Here is a 20459-nt window from a genome sequence, read left to right as displayed (position 1 = left end):
CTGTTGCTGGTCTATTTTACTATATATTTATGTAATAAATATATGATGAAAAAAAAAAAAAACAACCAAACCCAACCAAACCCACCCACACAGCTCAGCTGGATCCGGCCTCTGCTTTCCACTGCTGGCTGCCGGAGTGGGGGGGCTGGGGTGGGGGAACCCCCCTGGCGCTGCCAGCGGAGCCCTGGGGCAGATGCCCAACTGGAGGGGGGGGGGGTGTGCTGACATCCCAGCGCCCACCTGGGGAGTGCAGCCCCCCGGGAGTCCAGTGGGTGCCGTGGGGTTTGTGTTGCCCCTTGGGGGGGGCTCGTGTGTCATCCCCCCCCCCCCCCGGCCGCAGTGCTATGTACAAGGGTGGTGGGTGCGCGGGGGGGTCCCTGGGGTCTGTGGGGGCCCTACTGGGCATCGATGCGGAAGGAGAGCAGCTTTTCGGAGTGGAGGTTGTTGAGGGTGCGCAGGTCCGGCAGCTTCAGCAGCAGCTTGGTGAACCGCGACGTCTCCGCCGGGTGCGTCTTCAGGACGAGGGCGCGCAGGGCGCGGATCAGCGTCTCCTGCAACTGCTCCACCGACGCCGTGTCCTCCATGCCGGAGCGGTCTGCGGGGACGAGGCGTCAGCAGGCGGGCAGTGACACCCGCTCCCCCCCCGCAACCGAACGCCCCCTCCCCGCGTCGCCCCAGCTCCCACCTGCTGAGACCAGGACAACGGCGGTGAAGAGCCCCAGCTCCTCGTCAGTGAGGTCGAGGGCGCTGAGCTTCTCGCTGAACTCGAACATGGAGCTGAGCAGGTCGCCCATGCCCATGCCCCACAGCTCCTCCAGGCTGTACTTCGTCCGGCTCATGAACGTCACCGTCTGCTCCTTCACGTCAAACAGCGAGGCGAAGCGAACCATCAGCACCTGCGGCACACGCGGCGTCAGCGGGATGGGGTTAACCGTGCCGCGCCGGGGGGCATCCTGCAACGCTGTGGGCTACCATGCAATGCCAGGCTCCATGCTGTGGCTCCCACGCTGTGGGCTACTGTGCCGTGCCGTGGGCACCATACGATGCCGTGCTCTGTGCCACAGCTCCATGCTATGGGGCACCGTGCAATGCCGCAGGGCACTATGCCGGTCCATGGGGCGCTGTGCCAGGCTGTGGGGCATCATGCAATGCCGTGGGGCATTGCACAATGGCATGGGACTCCACGCCACGCTCTGGGGCGCTGTGCCCGTGCCGTGGGGCTCCACACCAGTCCACGGGGCACCGTGCAACGCTGTGGGGCACCGCGTGATGCCATTAGGCTCCGTGCCTGTCCATGGAGTGCCGTGCAATGCCGTGAGGCACCGTATAATGGCATGGGACTCCGTGCCATTCTCTGGGGCACCGTGCAATGCTTTTGGGGTACTGTGCCCATGTCATGGGGCTCCATGCCAGTCCATGGGGCACCGTGCAATGCCGTTAGTCTCCATGCCTGTCCGTGGAGCACCATGCAATGCCATGGGGCAGCGTGCCAGGCCATGGAGCACTATGCGGTGCCGTGGGACTTCATGCTGGGCCACAGGGCACCGTGCAATGCCACGGGGCACCGTGCCCTCCGTCGAGCCCTCGCTGTCCCGGGACGTACCTCGAAGGTGCCGGCTTTGAGCAGGGTGACCTGGTCGTGCTGGGAGAGGGCCTGGAAGCCGGGAATGTGCTTGGCGAACTCGACCACCTCGCGGACGGCAGGGGTGAAGCTGAGGGAGAAATCCTCCCAGATCTCCTGCACCGAGCGCCCGCTGCGGCCGGGCAGGTGGCTGTTCATGGGGCAGGCCTGCGGGCGACGGCACGGCTCAGCCCGGCGCCGTGGGGCTCCCCCGGCCCCGCCGCCACGGCACGGACAAGGCGATTAGTGCGATTAGCGGCTAAAAATACCCGGGAGAGGGAGCGGGAGCCCCCGGGCGCTCACCGGCAGGACGTCCTTGGTGCCACGGGGCCAGGGGCAGCCCCGCGCCGGGGACTCGGGGTAAGCGGGGGGGCAGAGCCGGGGCTCGGGGGGGCCGGGAGCCCAGGCGGGGGGCGCGTCCCAGCGCAGGAGGCCGTTCTCGCAGGCCGGGGGGGGTCCCAGCTTGTCGTGCGCGTAGACGAAGATCTCCTTGTGGGCCTTGGCCACCTGCGCGATGACGTCCTCGGTGGCCCCCCCGGGGCTGGGCGAGCGGGGGGGCGTCAGCTGCTGGGGGAACTGGGAGAAGCAGGCGGGGGGGGCGAGCGGCGGGGGACAGGGGGGCGGCGCACGGCCCCCACCCGGCGCTGGACCCTCGCCGGGACCAGGCATCATCCCCGGCGGGGCGCTGCCCATGCCGCTCATGGCGCTCTGCATCTCCGCCAGCATCCGCTGCTTCTCCCGCTTGGGGATGCGCCCGAAGCGCACCGCTGCGGGGGACATCAGCGTTAGTGGGCAGCCCGGGCACGCCGACACCCCCCTCCATCCCAACCCTGCGCGACGGGGGACCGGGGGCTGCCAGGAACGTGGCTGCATCCCTACGGCCCGGCTTGGAGGGGATGCATCCCTGGAGCACGTGGAAGGGGGCATGTGTCCTGCGGGACACGCGTGGCACCCAGTGCGGGCAGGGGGACCCGACGCTGGAGGGGACATACAGCCCTGACCATGGGGGAGGACCCATCCCGGGAGGGGGACATGCAGCCCTGGGCACTGGGGATCGCACCCCGGAGAGGATGTACAGCACCGAAGATGGGGTCCCCGGTTCTGGGGTGCCCCTGGGGGGGCCGGGGCTGAGCTCACCATCACGGGACATGCCAACCAGCAGGCACTTCTTGAAGCGGCACTGCTGGCAGCGGTTGCGGTTGATGCGGACGATGGAGCAGTTCTCGTTCTTGAGGCACTTCTTGTACTGGATGTTCTGCTGGATGCTGCGGCGGAAGAAGCCCTGCGGGGCAGGGGGGGTGTCACTCAGGACCTCCCCCAGCACAGCAGGGGCTCTGTGCCACCCCAGCCCCATCCCCGGTACCTTGCAGCCCTCGCAGGCGTGGACGCCGTAGTGGAAGCCGGAGGCAACATCCCCGCAGACCTTGCAGAGCAGCACCATCCCGTTCAGCTCTGCGGAGGGATGGGGGTGAGCGGGGTCCCGGGGTGCCCACCAGGACATGGGGAGGAGGACCACCCGCCACCCCCACTGCCCACCCCACTCACTGGTGACGGTGCTGCCGGCTTTGCTGGGCGAGCTGCGGCGTCGCTCATCCACGGGGACCTGCTGCACCCCGGGGAAGTTCACCGAGGATCCGTATGATGATGAGGAGGAGGAGGAGGAGGAGGAGGAGGAGGAGGAAGGAGAGCCGTCCTCACGGGGGGCCAGTGAGCCCCCGCCGTAGGCGCGGGAGTCCTGGAGGGAGCCGGTGGGCGACGGGGGAAAGTAGGTGGGGAAGGGCTGGGAGCCCGACTGGGAGCTGCCGTTGGAGCTGTCGCTGCAGAGCGAGACGGGGCTGGTGCGGTTGGGCGAGGTGCCGCTGGAGCCCACGTAGCTGATCACGCCGCCTGCGGGCAGAGCAGCAGGGCCACACATGCACCGAGCTGCACTGGGCTCAGCCTCTCCTGGCCCAGAGGGGACCCCAAAAAGTAGATTGCAGCCCCGGGTGGGGTGGGGGTGGGGGGTCCCCAGGGAAGCACCCCGGATGCATCCCTGCCCCGTAGGCGTCCTGCTGCACCGTGGCCGCACGTGTGCCGCCCTCCCTGAGTCAGGCAGGGTGCCTGCCAGCTGCCACGAGTGCTGGCCCCACGTGGGACGGGGACAGCCGGGTTGCCCAGGTGCGTGCCGACTGTGAACATGGGCACAGCGCCCCGGAAGCGCCCGTGGGAGGAATGCGGGCCGAGAACCCATCAGAGGTGTAACCGGGAGGTCACGGCAGTTACAGCCACCAGCTCCGGCCCCGTGCCCGTGGCACAGCCCGGCTCCCAGCCCCACAGATCCAGACGGACCCCCACGGCAAAGCCCCCGCATGGCACCGGGGGGGGGTACAGCACAGCCCCCTCAGCTGGGGGGATGCAGCCTCACCGCAGGGCTGCATTAAAGGGCAGAGGCTGGGGAGGCTCTCCGTGGGAGAACCCCACAAAGGTGGGGACCAGCGCCGGTGCTGTGCCCACGGCCAGCCCTGGCAGAGGTCACAGCCCCCCCCATTCATTCCCCCCTGCCCCCACCACCACCACCACGCACGGGGCAGGGGCAGCAGCACTGGGACACGGCTCCAGCTGAGTCTGGGACACGTGGAGGGCGACGTTGGGGACACACGGGATCGTCGGGGCCATGTGTCTCCCGCCGCACACGGTGCCGCTGGCACAGATGCCATGAGCCAGAGCCAGCCTGCCACCACCAGCCACCCCCCCACACCCCTCCCTCACCGAGCCACCTCCGAAGGGGGTCACCGAATTGGGGACAGTAGGTCCCGTACCACCACCCCCCCAAAAACTGCAGCTCCTGGGCCCCCCCTAGCTGCTGGGATACCAAATACTGGGGGGATTCCCCCCCCCGAAGCCCCCCAAGGGGCTGCACCAGGACAGAGGGGCCATTCCTGACCCCGCAGCACCACGACCCCCTGGGGACCCCCCCCAAAAGCAGCCGCTCCGCAGCTTCCCCCCCCGCCAGCTCAGGCGGCCTCACGCCGCCGCCCCACGTGCTCGAGCCGCACGTGGCCTCCCGCGGTCCCGCCCCTTCACGCTTTGCTCCGCCCCCTCCCATCCCATTGGCCTATCGCGACGCTCCACCCCTTCTCGTTGCCCCGGAGACAGCCCCAACCCCGCCCTCCCCTTCCCGCGTTGGAAAGGGCGAGTGGAACGCGGCGTCCCCGCTTCCGGGTCTGACGTCACGGCGAGAGGAGGGGGGCAGAGATGATGTCATGAGGCGACCAATGGGCGGGGGCGGGGCGGGGCTGCGGGGAAAACAAACTCCGCACGTGGCAGCGGCGGGGAGGGGGACACGTGCCGGGGAGGGGGGGGGGCACCGCCTCCGTTCGTGTGTGTCGTTCCCCCCCCCCACTCCCCGCTTCTCCCGGTGCGCGTCCCCGCGCGGGTCCCCCCGGCACGCGAGGCTCCGCCTCCGCCGCCCACGGGCTGCCCGGTCCCCGCTGCCCCGGTCCCGGCGCTCTCCCCTTCGGTCCCGGTGTCCGGGCGGCCCCGGTGCACCGATCCCGGTTTTCAGCCTTCCTACACCCTCACCCCCCTACACACACACACACAGACCCTCCGTGTCCAGCGCACCCCGGCGTTCGGGACTCCCCGGTCCCGGTCTCCGTCCCTCCCGCCCCGGCGACCGGAGCGAGCCGGTGCCGGCGTTCAGGTCGTCCCGGTCGTGCGAGACGTCCCGGTGGCGACGCGCATCCCTCCCTCCCGGGGACGCCCCGGCCCCGCTGCCCGATCCTTACCCCGCTATGCAGGACCGCCCGGTCCCGGTAGGAAGGAGCCCCGTTCCGGGATGCGGTCCCGGTGCGCATCCTGCCCGCCGGGGTGTGCGGGACACCCCCCCGGGTCCCGGTGTCCGGCCCCCGCCGATTCGCGGTCTCAGCGCGCAGCCCCTCGCCGCGGTCCCGCTGCACCGACCCCGACTCCCGTCCGGTTCTCGGGACCGCTCCCGGTGCCGGTGCCCGTACGCTCCCGGCGCGCACGCCCGCGGGCGAGAAGCGGAACCGGGGGGGGGGGGGATGGGGAGAGGGTCGGGGGGGCGGTGGTCGCTCCGGCGGGGCACTGACCTGTGCTGCCGGTCTCGGGGGCGGCCATCCTCGGGGCGGGGAGCGGGGTCGGGGCGGGGGGGGGGGGTAGTTGTCCCGGGAGCGCCCGTCCCGGCTCCGCCGAGCCTCCCACAGCCGAAGAGGCGGGGAGGGGTGTTGGGGCGAGGGGGTGGGTGGTAGTGGTGGGGTGGGGGGGGTGGGCAAGGGAGCCGAGGCGAGGGGAGCCGCGCCGAGCCGTGCCGCGCCGCCGCCCGGCAAGGGCTGTTGTGCGCCCGCCGCCCGCCCCGCCGCCCGCCCGGCACCGGCCGCGGCTGCGCACTGGGCCGCACGCGGCGCCGCCGCCTCCCCCATGTGATTCCCGGGGAGAGCCTCGTGCCCCAGTGACACACTTTCCGCCGGCGGCCCCGGCCCCGCGCCGTGACAACGGGGAGCACCCCCACCCCCCCCCCCCGGGCACGACGGGGGAGACCCCCCGCAGCGGGGCCGTCTATTCAGCCCGCGGGGACCGGCACCGGCAGCGGGACCCGGACCGGCAGCGGGACCGGCCGCTGCGGCGGGGACACCGGGGCGCAGCACTTGGCACTCCGGTCGCGTTGCACGGCACCGGCGCTGGGGACGCGGGGGGACACCCGTCACCCTGCACTGCGTGATGCCTGCACGGGGAACACCCAAGCATGGCACTGTCCCCTGCGCTGGGGACACCTGGGTGCAGCACTTGGCACCCCTGTCACCTTGCACGGCACTGTCCCCTGCGCTGGGGGCACCCAGGCGCAGCATTGGCACCCCTGTCACCCTGCATGGCACTGTTCCCTGTGCTGGGGACACCTGGATGCAGCACTTGGCACCCCCATCACCTTGTACGGCACTGTCCCCTGCGCTGGGGACAACTGGGTGCAGTACTTGGCACTCTTGTCACCTTGTACAGCACTGTCCCCTGCGCTGGGGACACCTGAGCGTGGCACTGTCTCCGGCACCGGGGAGACCCAGGCATAGGACTGGCACCCTGCACGGCACTGTCCCCTGCACTGGGGACACTGGGGGACACCTGTCAGCCTACACAGCATGGTCCCCGCACAGAGAACACCCAAGCACGGCACTGTCCCCTGCGCTGGGGACACCTGGGTGCAGCACTTGGAACCACTGTCACCTTGCACGGCACCGTCCCCTGCACTGGGGACACCCAAGCACAGCACTGTCCCCCTTGTCACCTTGCATGGCACCGTCCCCTGCACCAGGGAGACCCAGGCACAGCACTGGCACTGTCCCCTAGGGACACCTGGGCACCCATGTTACCCAGTACAGCATGGTCCCTGCACTGGGAACACACAGGTGTCCCCGTCACCTCACATGGCACTGTCCCCTGCACTGGGGACACCCAGGTGCAGTGTGACACCAGCACCGCAGGACCCCCCGCACCAGGGATGCCTGTGCACGGCATGGCACAGCAGCGGCACAGCCCCTGGCACAGCCCCAGCACACACCACAGCACGGCACAGCCGGACCCCTGCCCAACTGGCCAAGGCCAGCTCCCTGCTGCCCCCCCCATCCATGCCCCCCCTGTCCAGCCCCTGCCTGTCCCCAGTGCCACCACGGCAATTCACTGCCCGCGGCGGGTGCCCGGTGTGGCACGTGCCTGGCAGCCGCAGCCCAGCTTGGCCCCGCTCCCGGCTGCCGCAGGGGCTGCAGCGAGGTGCTGTACCCGGTGCCGTAGTGCCAGGATGGAGCCACCGAGCAGATTTGGGTCGTGGTGCTGGGGCCAGCCCAGCCCAGTGGTGCTGGGGTCTCTGCGGATGCTCATGGCCCTGGGCAGGGAGGGTTTCAGGGGTGCCAGCACCCTCCTGGGTGCCACGTGCCGCCTGCTGCCCTGGCCCCCAGCCAGGAGAAGGTGCAGAGCACGGATGTGCCAGCGCCGGGAAATCCTTGGAGCTAATCCCACGGGAGGGGAGGCCTCGGGCGCCCTGCCTGTGGCGGGAGCCTGTGGGGCACCCGGGGGGACACCGGAGCTCTGTGCCCCAAGGAACCCCTGGTGCCAGCGCCGGTGGGTGCATGGGGCTGCTCCTTGGCTGTGGGCCCCCAGGGACCCCTGCTGGGTGCTGGGGCTGCTCCCAGTTTGCGGAGCACCCTGCAGCACTGGGGAGGTGGGGACACCCCGTCACCCTGCAGGAATTGTCCCTGCCCTGAGTCACCGGGCGGTTGCGCAGTGCCGTGGCCACGCTGCAGCCAGCACCTCCGGCAGGGAGAAACCCTGGCAGCTTCCAGAAGGATGTGTGGCACCAGGCTGGCATGGGGGCCAGCAGACCTGGGGAGATGCCGGCCCCAGAGCCAGGGGGCCCTTGCTGCCCCATCCCTGCTCCCAGCGGCGCAGCCATGCTCGGCTGTGCCCTGGTTGCCCCGAGCGTGCAGGTGCCACCGGCCCCATGCGGTGCCTCGTTCCCCTCCTGGCACGTTCCTGGGCCGCGGCAATTAGCCGTGACTCAGCCACTCATCTCAGTTCAGAAAACAACCCTGCGCACGGCGCTGCGGCACACGGCACGGAGCTGGCCCTGTACAGGGATCCTTGGCCGGACCTGGCTGCTCAGGTCTCCCGGGGGTCCCCAGGATGGTTGAGGGGCTGGGAGGGACGAGATAAATCCCATGGGGTCCCACCATGGGGTCCTGCTGTGGGGTCCCGCTGTGGGGTCCCGCTGTGGGGTCCTGCTGTGGGGCTGGGACCCCGGCACAGCAGGTCGGTGTGAGGGTGCTGTGAGCAGCCTGGGTGCAGCCGGGACATCCCGGCAGCGGGACGGGGATGGCGGACAGGGACGATCCGTGGGCAGCAGGGCTGGGGCGATGGGGCCACCAAAGCTGCTGGGATGGCGGGGTGCTACAGCTGGGCTCATGCCTGCTGTCCCCTGCGCCGGACCCTCAGCAGTCCCGCGGCCGAGCTGTCCCAGGGACCCTCCCAGAGCCCAGAGCTGTGCCCTGGGGGGGCTCCCCGTGGGTCCCCGTGCACCCCAACATGGCAGTGCCCATGCCAACCAGTCCGTGGCACAGATGGGGCACCTCAGCCCCCCCTCTCTGATTGTCACGTGCCGCCGCGCTCAGGCACCAGGTGAGCCCTGCTTGGCAGCAGCGGGGGGACACGTGCGCCTGTGCCCCCTCCCGTGCCATACCCCCCCCCCCAGTGGCACCCCCTCTGCCATCCCCGGCCTCCCACTGCCACGTCCACCCAGAGGGTCTGGCTCCGGCCCCCTCCCCTGCAGCAAGCACCCCACTGCTCCCCAGGGACAAGGAGGCAGCTGAAGAATCGTCTCCCAGTGCCAGGGAGTGGGCGCGAGGGCCGGCGGCCGCATGCCCCGGTGCCCGGGTTGCCGGTGGTGCCGTGCGGCTGTGCCACGTGACTCTGCGCTCCGCTTGCCGGTGAACGCCTGCGTGCAAAGGGATTTATTTTTACTCCAGGCTGGCCGGGTTGTTTACCTTGTTGTACCTTTGCCAGGAAAAGGGGGGGGTGTCTCTGCCAGGGACAGGGGTTTCTTCCTGCCTGTTGCCCCCCCCCCACAAGCTGGGCACTGGGGGTCTGGCAGGGTGCAGACCCCCCCCCAGCACTGCAGCCTCGGCACCCACCCGTGCTTGGACGCCCTCCAAACCCACCGTGTGGCTGCAGGATCCCTGTGGGGTTCAGGATGCCATCCTGTGCCATCCTGTGCCTCAGTTTCCCCAGCCATAGGTGTGATGCTGCAGGGGGGACAACCAGGGCTGTCGGGGTCTCACCCCGCTTGCGGGGTCCCGCACCCTCGAGCCCCCCTTTCGTCCCCACAGGGTCCCACTGACGGCAGCGGGTGGGAGGGCAGGAGCCCTGGTGCCGCTGCGGGGTGCCAGGCAGGGCTGGGTGCTCGGGTTTTGGGGTGTTTTCCTGCCATGCAGCAGCAGATCCGTGGCTGAAAAGCAGAGCGCAGCCCTGGCTCGTCCCCACAGCTCTTGGCTGGGGCTGACAGCTCTGCGCTGCCAGGACTCGCCTTTCCCCTCCCCGCGGAAAGGGAAAAAAAATCAGGTAAACAAGGCAGGCCTGGCCCGGGGAGGGAAGGCGGGGGCACCCCACGGCAGGCAGGGGCACCCCAACAGCACTCCAGCACCAGGGGATGAGGCAGACCTGGGCTGGGGGGCAGAGACCCCGGGAGGTGCAGGGTCTGGGGATGCAGGATGCAGGGGTGCAGGGAGGAGCCAGATCTGGGGGTGCAGGGACCCCGGGGCAGGATCTGGGGGTGCAGGGGTGCACAGATCCGTGGAGATGCAGGATTTAGGGGTGCAGCCGGGTGGGTGCATGGACCCGGGGATCCAGGGATGGCACAGGGTGCCCAGGGGGGTGTAGGATCTGGGGGTGCAGGGACCCCAGGAGGGTGCAGGGACCCAGAGATCAGGAGGATGCTGGGATATGGGGGTGCAGAAGGGGGGGCAGGGGCCCTGGGGGAGGGGGACACCCCAGTGTGTTCACCGTATGGGGTGGCTCGGGACACCCCCACACGGGGAGCAGCTGGGGTGGGTGGGGGGCACCCCCGTGGCCCCTGCCTGCAGGGTGGGGCTGCGGCAGCGCTGGCCCCCCCCTCGCCCGCACCCCTCCCAGCCGCGGCCCCATAAATCTCATGTGCTGATGTTTGTGTTCTCGTTGCAGTGCCACGGCCCCGGATCCCTGAGCCGCCGGGGGGGGGGGGCACGGGCAGCGCCGGGGGCCACGGGGGCTCCTTCGGCCTCACGGACCCCCCCCCACCCTGGGCACGAATGATGGGGAACCCGCGCCCCTTTCCCACGCCTCTGTGGCCCCCTATTAGGCCTTCCCAAAACATGGCTTGGCGGGAATGTGGGGCAGCCCCCAGCAGCCCCCGACCCCACGGGGGACACGGCGGCCACGGGCTTCGGGGCACCGGGCCGGCTGGCGTCTGTGCCAGCCCATGTGAGCGGGCGCTCCCCTCCTCCTCCTCCTCCTCTTCTTCTTCTTCTTCCTCCTCCTTGGGTGCAGGGAGCCCTCTCCATCCCAGCGAGCTGGTTGCGGCGTCACGTGGCGCTGGCATGTGAGCCCTGCTCCATTTTTAGCCCCAGCAGCCCTCCCTGCGCGGCGGCCCTGCTGCAGAGCCATGTGCGGGCGGGCGCCCGGCCGGCACGTGGGCCTGCCGCAGCGGGGACCGGGTGCCGGGAACCCCTCGGTCCAGGCTGGCGCGGCCGCGCGTGGGCGAGAGTGGCCGGTCGGGCGCGCGTACGAGGGCGGCCACGCTCCCGTGCACGGGCGTGTGCGCGCGCGGCGGGAAGGCACGGCTGTCCGTAGGGTTTGGTGCGACACACGGCACGGCGGCAGCGGCGAGAGCCGAGGGGCTTCCCCTGCACCGCACCGTGGGGTGGTGGCGTTGCCACCGTGGCCCGGCCGCGGCGGCGGAGGGGGACCCCGCGACTCACGGGGGGCTGCTGTGCAGGGGTGTTGGGTGGGGGACACACACCCCACTTTGTGTGTCTGTGTGTCTGTGTGTCCCCCCCCCCGTGAATACAGCTCTGCAGAGAACCATGTCCCCCACGTGTCCCCTGCGTGTCCCCGGCACGTGCCCTGCGTGTCCCCAGTGTCATGGCCCTGTGTGCTGCAGGGGGGGGGTGTTTGTTCATCGCGGGGGGGGGAATGCTCTGTGTGCGTGTGTGTGCACGCGCGCGTACGTGTGTGCGCTGGGGCTGCAGTATGGGGGGGTGCGTGTGCGTGCAGTGGGGCTGCAGTGCCTGCAGGGTGCGCGTGTGCCTGCAGTGGGGGCTGCGGTCCCTCACTGCGGGGGGGGGGGGCATGCGTGTGTGTGTGTGTACGTGTGCATGTGTGCGCTGGGGCTGCAGTCTCTGCGGGGGGGGCGGTGTGTGGGGGGGTGTACATGCACTTGCACATGTACACCAGGAACCGCAGGCTCTGCAGGGCTCTGTGTGGGTGTTGGGGGGGGTGAACACGGGGGGGTAGCTGCAGACCCGCGGGGGTGGGTGTGTGCACACGGGGGGGGGGCTGCAGACCCGCGGGGGCACTGGCAGAGCCCGACTCACGCAGGACAAACCCGTCCCCGCAGAACAGGACCTCCCCCCTCCTCGCTTCCCCCCAGCCCCCCCCGCGTGGGGGGATCGTGGCCGTGACACCCCCCTTTCCCTCTCCCCCGGGACAGGGTCTCCCCGCGCCCCGCCGCCTCCCCTCGCCGTGGGACCGTGCCGAGACCCGACAGAGCCCCGGTGGGCGGCGGGACGGGGCCTGGGGGGGTTGTTGGGGGGGGGGTGTGGGGGCGGGCACGGGACCCCGGCGTGCTCCGGGAGAAGCCGGCGCGCTCGGGAGCCACCGGGCGGCCGGGCCCCGGTACTGCCGGCCCGGGACCCCCGTCCTGTCCCCGTCCCCACCGGGCAGCGCCCCACGCGGGACCAGCGAGTCCTCGCGTGGAGACCACCCCACGGCCCGGGAGAGCGGGGCAGGAGGGGCGGGTGGGAACTGTCCCCCGGGGGGTGGGGGTGTGTGTGCGCGCTCCCGGTCCTTCCCTCGCAGACCTGCCCCGTTCCTCACCCCCGGGGTCCCGGCACCCCCACCCCCCCTCCCGCCTCCTCCCCGCCCCGGCCGGAGCCACCGCCGGCGCATGCGCACCGAGCCCGGTTTAAAGGTAACCGGGGGCCGCCGCTCGGCCCCGGCCTCGACCCGCCCCCGGTACCGGCCCACGCCTCCCCCCCCCCCCCCCCTGCGTGGAGCGGTCCCGCGTGGGCCCCGGCTCGGCCCCTCCCCTGCCCCGCTACAGGGGAGGGGGCGGCGGGGCAGCCCCTGCCCGCGTCCCGCGGCCCCCGCCGCCGCCCGGGGCGGGGGATGCGCTACGCTGATGGCGGCGGGGCCCCGCCGCCCCCCGGGCCGCGCAGCCGGTGGTGGCGGTGGCGGCGGCGGCCGGCGCCGCCGCTACGCCGCGTCGTCGAACGATAACGGGGCGGTACGGAACGGTGGGCCCCGGCCATGAGGTCGACCGCCTTCCGGGCGGCCGAGCCGCCGCCGCCACCGCCGCCACCGCGGGGGGGGCAGGAGCAGCAGCAGCAGCAGCAGGAGGAGGAGGAGGAGGAGGAGGAGGAGGAGGGCTCCGCACCGCACCGCCCGCCGCTCCGCCGGCCCCGGGAGCCGCCGCCGCCGCCGCTGGGGGCACACAAGGGCCGCGGCGGCGGGGTGGCGGCGGCGGCGGAGCAGCAGCAGCAGCAGCGCTGGGCCGGGCTGGTGCCGCTGGCCGGCGGCAAGCAGGCCGGCGCGGGGGATGCCGGCGCCCGGCCGCGCTACCAGGCGGTGCTGCCCGGGCGCGGCGCCGGGGAAGGCTCGGCGGGGCCGGGAGCGGGACCGGGAGCGGGGCCCGCCGAACCGGGCCCTCCTCCTCCTCCACCGTTGCCGCCGCCGCTGCCCGCCGAGGGCAAGTGGAAGAGCGGTTCGCGGCGCGGCGGGATGGGGGCCGGCGGGGGCTCGCCGGGGCAGGCGGCCTGCCTGCGGCAGATCCTGCTGCTCCAGCTGGACCTCATCGAGCAGCAGCAGCAGCAGCTGCAGGCCAAGGAGCGGCAGATCGAGGAGCTCAAGGCCGAGCGGGACACGGTACGGCGCGGGGGGGGGGAAGGGGGGGGGGGGCGGGAACGTGGCACAGCAGGGGTTAACCCCCTCCACCCGCGGGGTTACCCACCCGGGGTTAATGCCCCCAGCCCAGCACCCCCTGGGTCCCCCGGGGTTTCCGCCCACCAACAGGTAAGTGCCCCCCCCCCGTGGCACCCCAGGGGTTAATGCCCCCCCCTTGGGGGTTAACGCCCTTCCCCGTGGCACCCAAGGGGTTAATGCCCCCCCTTGGGCGTTAACGCCCTCCACCCGTGGCACCCCAGGGGTTAACGCCCCCCCCAGCACCCAGGGGGTTAATGTGTGTCCCCCCCCTCTTTGGGGAGTAATACCCCCCGGGGGGGGTGTCAGTCCCCCTCCCCAACATACCCGGGGGGTTAATGCCCCCCCCGGGGGGTTAGTGCCCCCCCCAGGGGCAATAATGCCCCCCCCCCGGGGGTTAATGCCCCCCCCTAGGGGACTATGCCCCCCCACCCCCCAGGCACACCCCGGAGGTTCATACTCCCCCAGGGGCTTGATGCCCCCCAGGTACTGATGCCCCCCCCCCCGGGGGTCGGTGCCCCCCCCCCAGACAAAGGCCGGCGGGGGGCGGGGTGACCGGCGGGGGCACAAAGGGCCGGGGCGGGGCGGGCCGGCGGGGGTTAACGGGCCGCCGCCCGTCGCCATGGCAGCGGGCCCGCGGGGGGGCCTTAAAGGGCCCGCGGTGCCTTCCCGCCCCGCCGCGCGGGGGTGAACTTAAAGGGGCCGCGTCACCCTCGTCGCGGGGGGGGGGGGGGGAGTACGGCGGAGCACGGCCACGCGTGGGCCCGCGGGTAATCACCCTGCAGAGGCAGGACCGGCCGCAGCCCTGCCCTGCCCCACCGAAGGGGGACTGCCTACCCCCCCCCCCCCGGGATTGGGGGGTCCCCCACAGCCCTGCGAGGCTGCCTGCCTTGCCCCACGCACTCGTGGAGGGGGGTCCTGCTGGGCATCGCCTATGCTGTGTGCACCCCACTGCACGCCTCGGCTGAGCTTTGCCCCCCCCCCCCCCCCCATGCTTGCCCTGCCTGCATTGCCCTATAGGCACCGTGCATTGTCACCTATGGGTGCCCTGCCTGCGTAGCCCTATGGATGCCGTGCGTTGCCCTCCAGGGGACCCCTGCCCGCATTGCCCCACGCATGCGGCTGCGCCTCGCTGTGCGCTCGCACCCACATCGCCTGCTTGCCAGGCCGTGCCCGCCCCAGCCGTCCCCCCGGTGGGGCGGTGGGTGCCGGATGACCGCCGCGCTGGCTCGCCCTGACTGCAGTGGTGGCGGTTGCGGTGGCCCCAGTTGCGGAGGGAAGGGCCGTCCCACGTGGTGCAGCCGGCGGGGCCACACGGCGATGCCGCGTCCCCGCTGTGTGTGTGTGCCGAGTCCTCCAACATGGAGGAGCTGCTGCGGCGAGGCTGTGACGGGGCTTCACCGCAGCGCAGCCTCCCACGGGGGTTAAACTGCCGGGGAGACGGGGCAGGCGAACCCCGGGAGCTGCTCCCAGCTCCTCTCCTTGAGGCCGTGCCCCCCCTGCAGCCACGTCCTGGGGGGGGGTGGTTCTCGGGACCCCACTGCTGCGCTTTGCCAGGTCGACCCCTCTAAATGGCTGCAGCTCCCAGCTGGTGGGGACAGGCGAGGGTCGGGGATGGGTGACCGAGGGCAGGTGTCACCGAGTCGAGTGCTCGCTCTCAAATGAAGCCCACGTCTAATTACAAACCGCCCTCTCCCTCCCCAGGGCCGGCGGCGCTGCCTCGGCACTCGGGAAGGATGCAGCAGTGGTCGAGACCCCCAAATTGCTCCTCGAAACGTGCAGGGTTTGCAGCTGGCCGCAGCCCTCCTGCCACGGGGATGGGCAGCGCCAGAGGGGGAGAAGCAGCCGGAGAGCGAGTGGCCATTTTGTGCTGTTTGGACATCTTAGCCCCGGCCTGCCAGTGCTGCAGTTGAACTGTCCGGGGGTGCGATGCCCGCAGCACCCGGTGCTCGTTGCAGACGCTGCCCTTGGCCTCTTGTCCCCTCTGGGAGGCCAGGCATTGAGCCACGGCACTCCCGGTGTGCCGGGAAGCCCACGGTGCCGGCTGAGCCCAAGTGGGTATGGCTCAGGCACCGTCTAGGGTCTCCTCGCAAACGCGCTCCTGCACCCTGAGCATTCCCAAGAAGTTGCCAGGTAAATGCCGGGACGGGCACAGTTTGCCACGGGCAGAAAGCAGGCAGGGCACCGCGGCGATGTGGCACGGGTCCTCTGCCAGTCCTGCACTGCATGCGACGCCCGTGCCGGAGCGCTTCTGCGAGCGGCTGATGGCTCAGGTGTGGGTGCTGCGGGTCAGCTCTTCCCCGGAGCGTTTCCCTGCCATCGAAGGGATGTGCAGGCAGGGCACCGTGCAGGCAGCTGCCTGGGGAGCAGGGGTGCATGCGGGGTTCACCCCCCCGTTTGCGCACCCGCGAGGTGAGCCCTGGCCCTGCGTTGCAGCTCCTTGCGCGGATCGAGCGCATGGAAAGGCGGGTGCAGCTGGTGAAGAAGGACAGCGAGCGGGAGAAGCACCGCATCTTCCAGGGCTTCGAGGTGGACGAGAAGCCGGAGGCGGAGGCGTGTGAGAAGCTGCCGCTGGAGTGTCCCCAGGACCTGCTGGAGCCCCCCCCGACCCTGCAGCCCAAGCACTTCCCCTACGGCAGGAACGGGAAGGGGCATAAAAGGTAGAGGGTGCTCGGCTCTGCTTGTGTGGGGCCTGGGGGGGAAGGTGGGGGGGACCTTCCCCATGGCTTGGCCTTCCATCTGTGGGGCTGGCACTACCCAGGGCACTGAGGTGCCAGCTCAGCCCAGCGACCCTCGAGCCGCTCGGAGAGGCTGCCCGGCACTGGGAGCGCATCCCATCGAGCGCTGGTGCTGGCCAGGGGGAACCTCGTGAAAGTCTGGGTGAGGAGGAGGGGGAGTCCCGAAATGCCGGGAAAGCCCCTCTTGCCTTCAGAAACTTGCCTCCGGCCGGCCCTGGTGTGAGTGTGCCAGTAGTCTCCCACGGCAGCCCCTGTGCTGGGTGAGGATCCACGCGCCCGGCTCAGCTCCTCTTCCTCCCGCAGGAAGCCGACGTTTGGGAGCGCAGAGAGGAAGACGCCCGTTAAAAAACTGGTGTCCGAGTTCTCGAAAGTGAAGAGTAAAACTCCAAAGCACTCCCCGGGGAAGGAAGAATCGAGCGGCTCCTTGTCTGAAACTGTTTGTAAACGAGAACTGCGGAGCCAAGAGACTCCAGAAAAACCCAGGTCGCTCCTGGAGACGCCGCTCCGAGCCTCAGTCCCGCTGAAGGGCCCCGGCGCCCACCCCAAGGAGAAGGGCTTCTTCAGCAGCGAGACAGACGACCTGCCCTATCTCTCAACCACGGAAATGTACTTGTGCCGCTGGCACCAGCCGCCCCCGTCGCCGCTGCCGTTGCGGGAGCCCTCCCCAAAGAAGGAGGAGACTGTAGCAAGTAAGCGATGGAGAGCCTGCTGCGGCGCTGGCACCACCATGCCGGGTGTTGGGGCAAAGCCGGCGGCCAGAGAGGGGCTCACCCGCCTCGGGGCAGCTGGGGAATGGGGCTCGGCACCCTCACCCAGAAGCCAGCAAAGGGCGGAATCTCGGTCGCGGTGGGAGAGGTGCAGCTGGTCGTGCCGTGCCGCTGGCTCCTCCCGCGGCAGCAGGTAGCAGCTCTGGTGCCGGCGATGGGCTCTCCTGAACCATGTCTCCGGCTTGCCCTGCTCCGGCGTGTGCCGGGCTGCCACTGCCTGCATGGCTGAGCCAAGGGCAGTGCGCTGGGCAGAGCTGCCGGCCCCACTCCGCTTTAGCTGCCCGGTTTGCCAAGCAGCCCGTGTGCCCGTTTGAGCGAGGGGTGAAGCAACTTCCCGTTTGCGGTTGGGAAACGTCTCTCTGGCTTGTGCCACCATGGCACAGCATGGGTTCCTCCACGGGGTCGCCTGCTGCCCCCGAATCCGGTGCCTGTCCTGCCGGCTGCCCCTTCCCAGCCGGTCTCCTCGGGTCCTGCAGCATGGTGAGCACCGGCGGTGAGGAGCACTGGGCTGTGCCAGTTGCTGATGCTGCCGGCGGAGGCTGCGCTGGATGGCCGAGCGCTCTGGTGCGGGGGGAGCTCGGTGTGTCTCCTCTCGGAGCGGCTCAGGTTTGCTTGCGTGCTTGGCTGGGGGGATGGCGATGAGCTCTGCCTCCCTGTGGGCACCCCCTCCGGCAAGCTCCCACTGCCCTCAGCCGGTGGCATCGCCCAGCCTGACTTGGGACGGGGGTTTGGGGGAGGCTGAGCGGCACCCTCCAAGGGAGGGATGGGCTGGAAAAGAGCAGCGAGGCAGTGGGGATGGGGCTGGAGTGTGGGGCCGTGGGGGTCCCAGCATGGGGCTAACAGCCTGGCCTCTCATCCTGCAGTTCCATCTTGGAGGGACCATGTTGTGGAGCCCCTGAGAGACCCCAACCCCTCAGACATCCTGGAGGTACGTACACCGCCCTGGTGGGTGCAGCGGCTGCTGTCAGAGCCGGCGTTGCTGCAGGCTCCTTCCCAGCTGTTTCACTGCTCCAGGAGAGTGGCTTGTGGCATTTGCTGCTGCTGCGGGGCTGGCGGCATTGTGTCCCCTCATCCGGCACAAACAGCACGGCAAACCCCGGCTGCAGTTGGAGGGTTGGGGTGGGGGTGAAGGGCCAACCCCTCTGTGCCACGGTGGCTTTGGGGGGCTGTGCCAGGGCTGCCAGCACCAGGCGGACGCGCTCATCCCCATCTATCCTTGCAGAATCTGGATGACAGCGTCTTTTCCAAACGGCATGCGAAGCTGGAGCTGGATGAGAAAAGAAGGAAAAGGTGGGAGCAAAGAGGGTGATGGGGGTCTGGGGGCTCCCAGCAGAGCGGGCAGTCTGCATCTGCTCATGCAGGGATGGGTCCTGGGGTGTCACCAGGAGCGGGGGGACACGGGACCCGGCCGCCCGCTGCGCAGCCGGAATGGGAACCAGAAACCCTGCTGGAGAAGGGATGCTCCCGCATTGCTGCCAGTGCAGTGGCCCCGGCACAGCCCCCTGAGCTCCCCAGGAGGGTTGTGTTACCTGCCTGCTTGCTGCCTGCAGTTGCTCACTGCCCCCCCCCACCCGGGGGCATCGCGTTTTCCAGGTGGGACATTCAGCGGATCAGGGAACAGAGAATTCTACAGCGGCTGCAGCTCCGAATGTACAAAAGGAAAGGAATTCAGGAGTCAGAGCCTGAAGTTACCTCATTTTTCCCTGAGCCAGATGACGGTGAGTGTCTTTGGCATTGGGGGGCAGGCAGGGGTGTTGGGGGGCAGGCAGGGGCTGTGTAACACTCTGGTGTCTCTTCTGCAGTGGAAAGCTTGCTCATCACCCCGTACCTGCCTGTCGTCGCCTTTGGCCGGCCCCTACCAAAACTGACCCCACAGTGAGTACCGGTGTCACCAGTGGTGGGAGGGGACGAAGCTGGGCTGAGCCAGGCACCGCTGCTCAGGCCGGCATCCTTGGCATTGCCCGCCGGGAGGGTGCTGGCATGTTTTGGGTCGGGGTCAGAGCACGCTGACGCCAGCTCTGCCCGCAGGAACTTCGAGCTGCCCTGGCTGGACGAGCGCAGCCGCTGCCGGCTGGAGATGCAGAAGAAGCAGACGCCACATCGGACCTGCCGGAAATAGCGGAGCCACTGGGAGCTCCGTACATCACCGGGTCGTGCCAATGGCCGCTGCCCTCTCCTGCCTTCTCGTTGACGGATGGTTTAGTTCCTCCGTGACCCCAGTTTTGTTCTCTTGGGTTTTGCAACACGTTTCCTGGACTTGTCCGCCCATGCTGGCAGCCATATCCCCAGCGGCACCGGTCAGCTACCGGCTGAGGCTTCCCGCCGGCTGCTCCGGTCCCAGGGGGCAGTGGGTGAACCCCAGACCCTGCCTGCCCATCCTGCCCGTCCTCGCTGCCTGCCGCAGCTCCGCACGCTGCCCTTGCCCTCCTGCAGCCGACGTTCGGTTTATTTTGGACATTTGGCTTCGAGCCGCGGGCGGGAGCACGGAGAGCACCGGGGCCAGACCCCGGTGTCAGGGGGTGCTGCGTCCGCCAGCCAGGGAGGCCGCATCCTGCCAGGACTCTGCCCGCTGCTGCCTTCTTGTTAGGTTTAGTTAGAAAATGGGATAAACACCAGTTTGTGTCCAAGTGGTGTGAGAGGCGGCAGCGGGTGCTGCCGGTGGCTCCCAGCGCTGCCGGCCGGTGCCCTGCCGTGGCGAGGAGCGGGGTGCCGGAAAGTGCCGGGAAGCCTCTTTGTTTTTCTTTTTTTTCAACCCCCCCCCTTGAGTGGCTGTAATGGGGTCAGAGGGGAGAGTTTAAAAACAAAACTTTTTTTTTTTTGTGAAATAGAAATCCTATACGCACAATTTTGGTTTTTTTAAAATTTTTTTTTTTATAATTTAAATGTTTTGAGGTTGGCGAGGTGTGCCATAAGGAGTTGGGTTGGTGTGAGAGCTGGGGCCGTGTCCGCTCTGCCGCGGCGTCCCCTGTCCCGGCCGAGCCCCCCTCCCGGTGCCACCGGACCCCCCCCAGCCCCAGGTGCTGGGGACCGGACCCCTGCGGTGCTGCCGGACGGGTTGGGGGTGGGGGGCTCTCTCTGTGTCCCCCACTCTGGCCAGGCTCTCCCCAGCCTCCCCTTCAGCAGAGATTAAATAGGAAAAACGTTCCGTTTCTTTTCTTGTCTCGTCTTTCCTCCGGTCCTGTCCCTGCGTGGGGCCTGTGCCCCCCCCCCCCCCCCCCCCCGAGTTTTATCCCCCCGCCCCTCCACCGCACCCAGCTGCTTTCTGGTACCGAGGTTAATTAGCGGAAGGAAACTTGTTTTTAAAAAAAAAAAGTTTAAAAAAAAAACTAAAAAAAAACCCAAAAGAAAGGAAATGTGTTTAAAAAAAAAATATAAACACGTTAGCGGTGGGCGCTGCCCGTCCTGCCCGCGGGGGGGGGAGGGAGGAGACGGGGGGGTGTCACACGTGGACACACCCGCGCGCGCCTTTTTTTTTTTTTTTTTTTTTTTTTTACAATAAACGAGGAAAACGGACGCTGCGTGCTGATGCTGTCTGCTTGCCTCGCCCGCATGACGTCATTTCCGCCGCCGTGACGCCACCCGCGCCGTGACGCAGGCGCCCTGCCCGGCGCGCGCCTGCCC

The 20459-nt window shown here is 69.6% G+C and overlaps 2 protein-coding genes across 2 annotated transcripts; one reads left to right on the top strand and one right to left on the bottom strand.

Moving 5' to 3' along the window:
- Position 1: 1 nt before the first annotated feature.
- On the bottom strand, positions 2-5976 carry NR1D1 (nuclear receptor subfamily 1 group D member 1). Its single transcript, XM_069786378.1, has 8 exons — positions 5713-5976; positions 3167-3508; positions 2985-3073; positions 2759-2903; positions 1925-2388; positions 1604-1789; positions 686-896; positions 2-595 (listed from the first exon to the last, which is right to left on the bottom strand). Exons 1-8 carry the CDS (start codon positions 5738-5740, stop codon positions 396-398), a joined length of 1665 nt encoding a protein of 554 aa, XP_069642479.1. The 5' UTR covers positions 5741-5976; the 3' UTR covers positions 2-395.
- A 6454-nt stretch (positions 5977-12430) lies between these two features.
- On the top strand, positions 12431-19987 carry MSL1 (MSL complex subunit 1). The gene is made up of 8 exons (XM_069786370.1): positions 12431-13279; positions 15770-15993; positions 16375-16760; positions 17702-17766; positions 18061-18128; positions 18432-18556; positions 18641-18713; positions 18867-19987. Exons 1-8 carry the CDS (start codon positions 12665-12667, stop codon positions 18955-18957), a joined length of 1647 nt encoding a protein of 548 aa, XP_069642471.1. The 5' UTR covers positions 12431-12664; the 3' UTR covers positions 18958-19987.
- The last annotated feature ends 472 nt before the right edge of the window (positions 19988-20459 follow it).

This window comes from Haliaeetus albicilla, chromosome 7, assembly GCF_947461875.1.
Source record: "Haliaeetus albicilla chromosome 7, bHalAlb1.1, whole genome shotgun sequence".
Classification (NCBI taxonomy): Eukaryota; Metazoa; Chordata; class Aves; order Accipitriformes; family Accipitridae; genus Haliaeetus; species Haliaeetus albicilla.
This window is presented reverse-complemented; position numbering and strand designations above follow the sequence as displayed.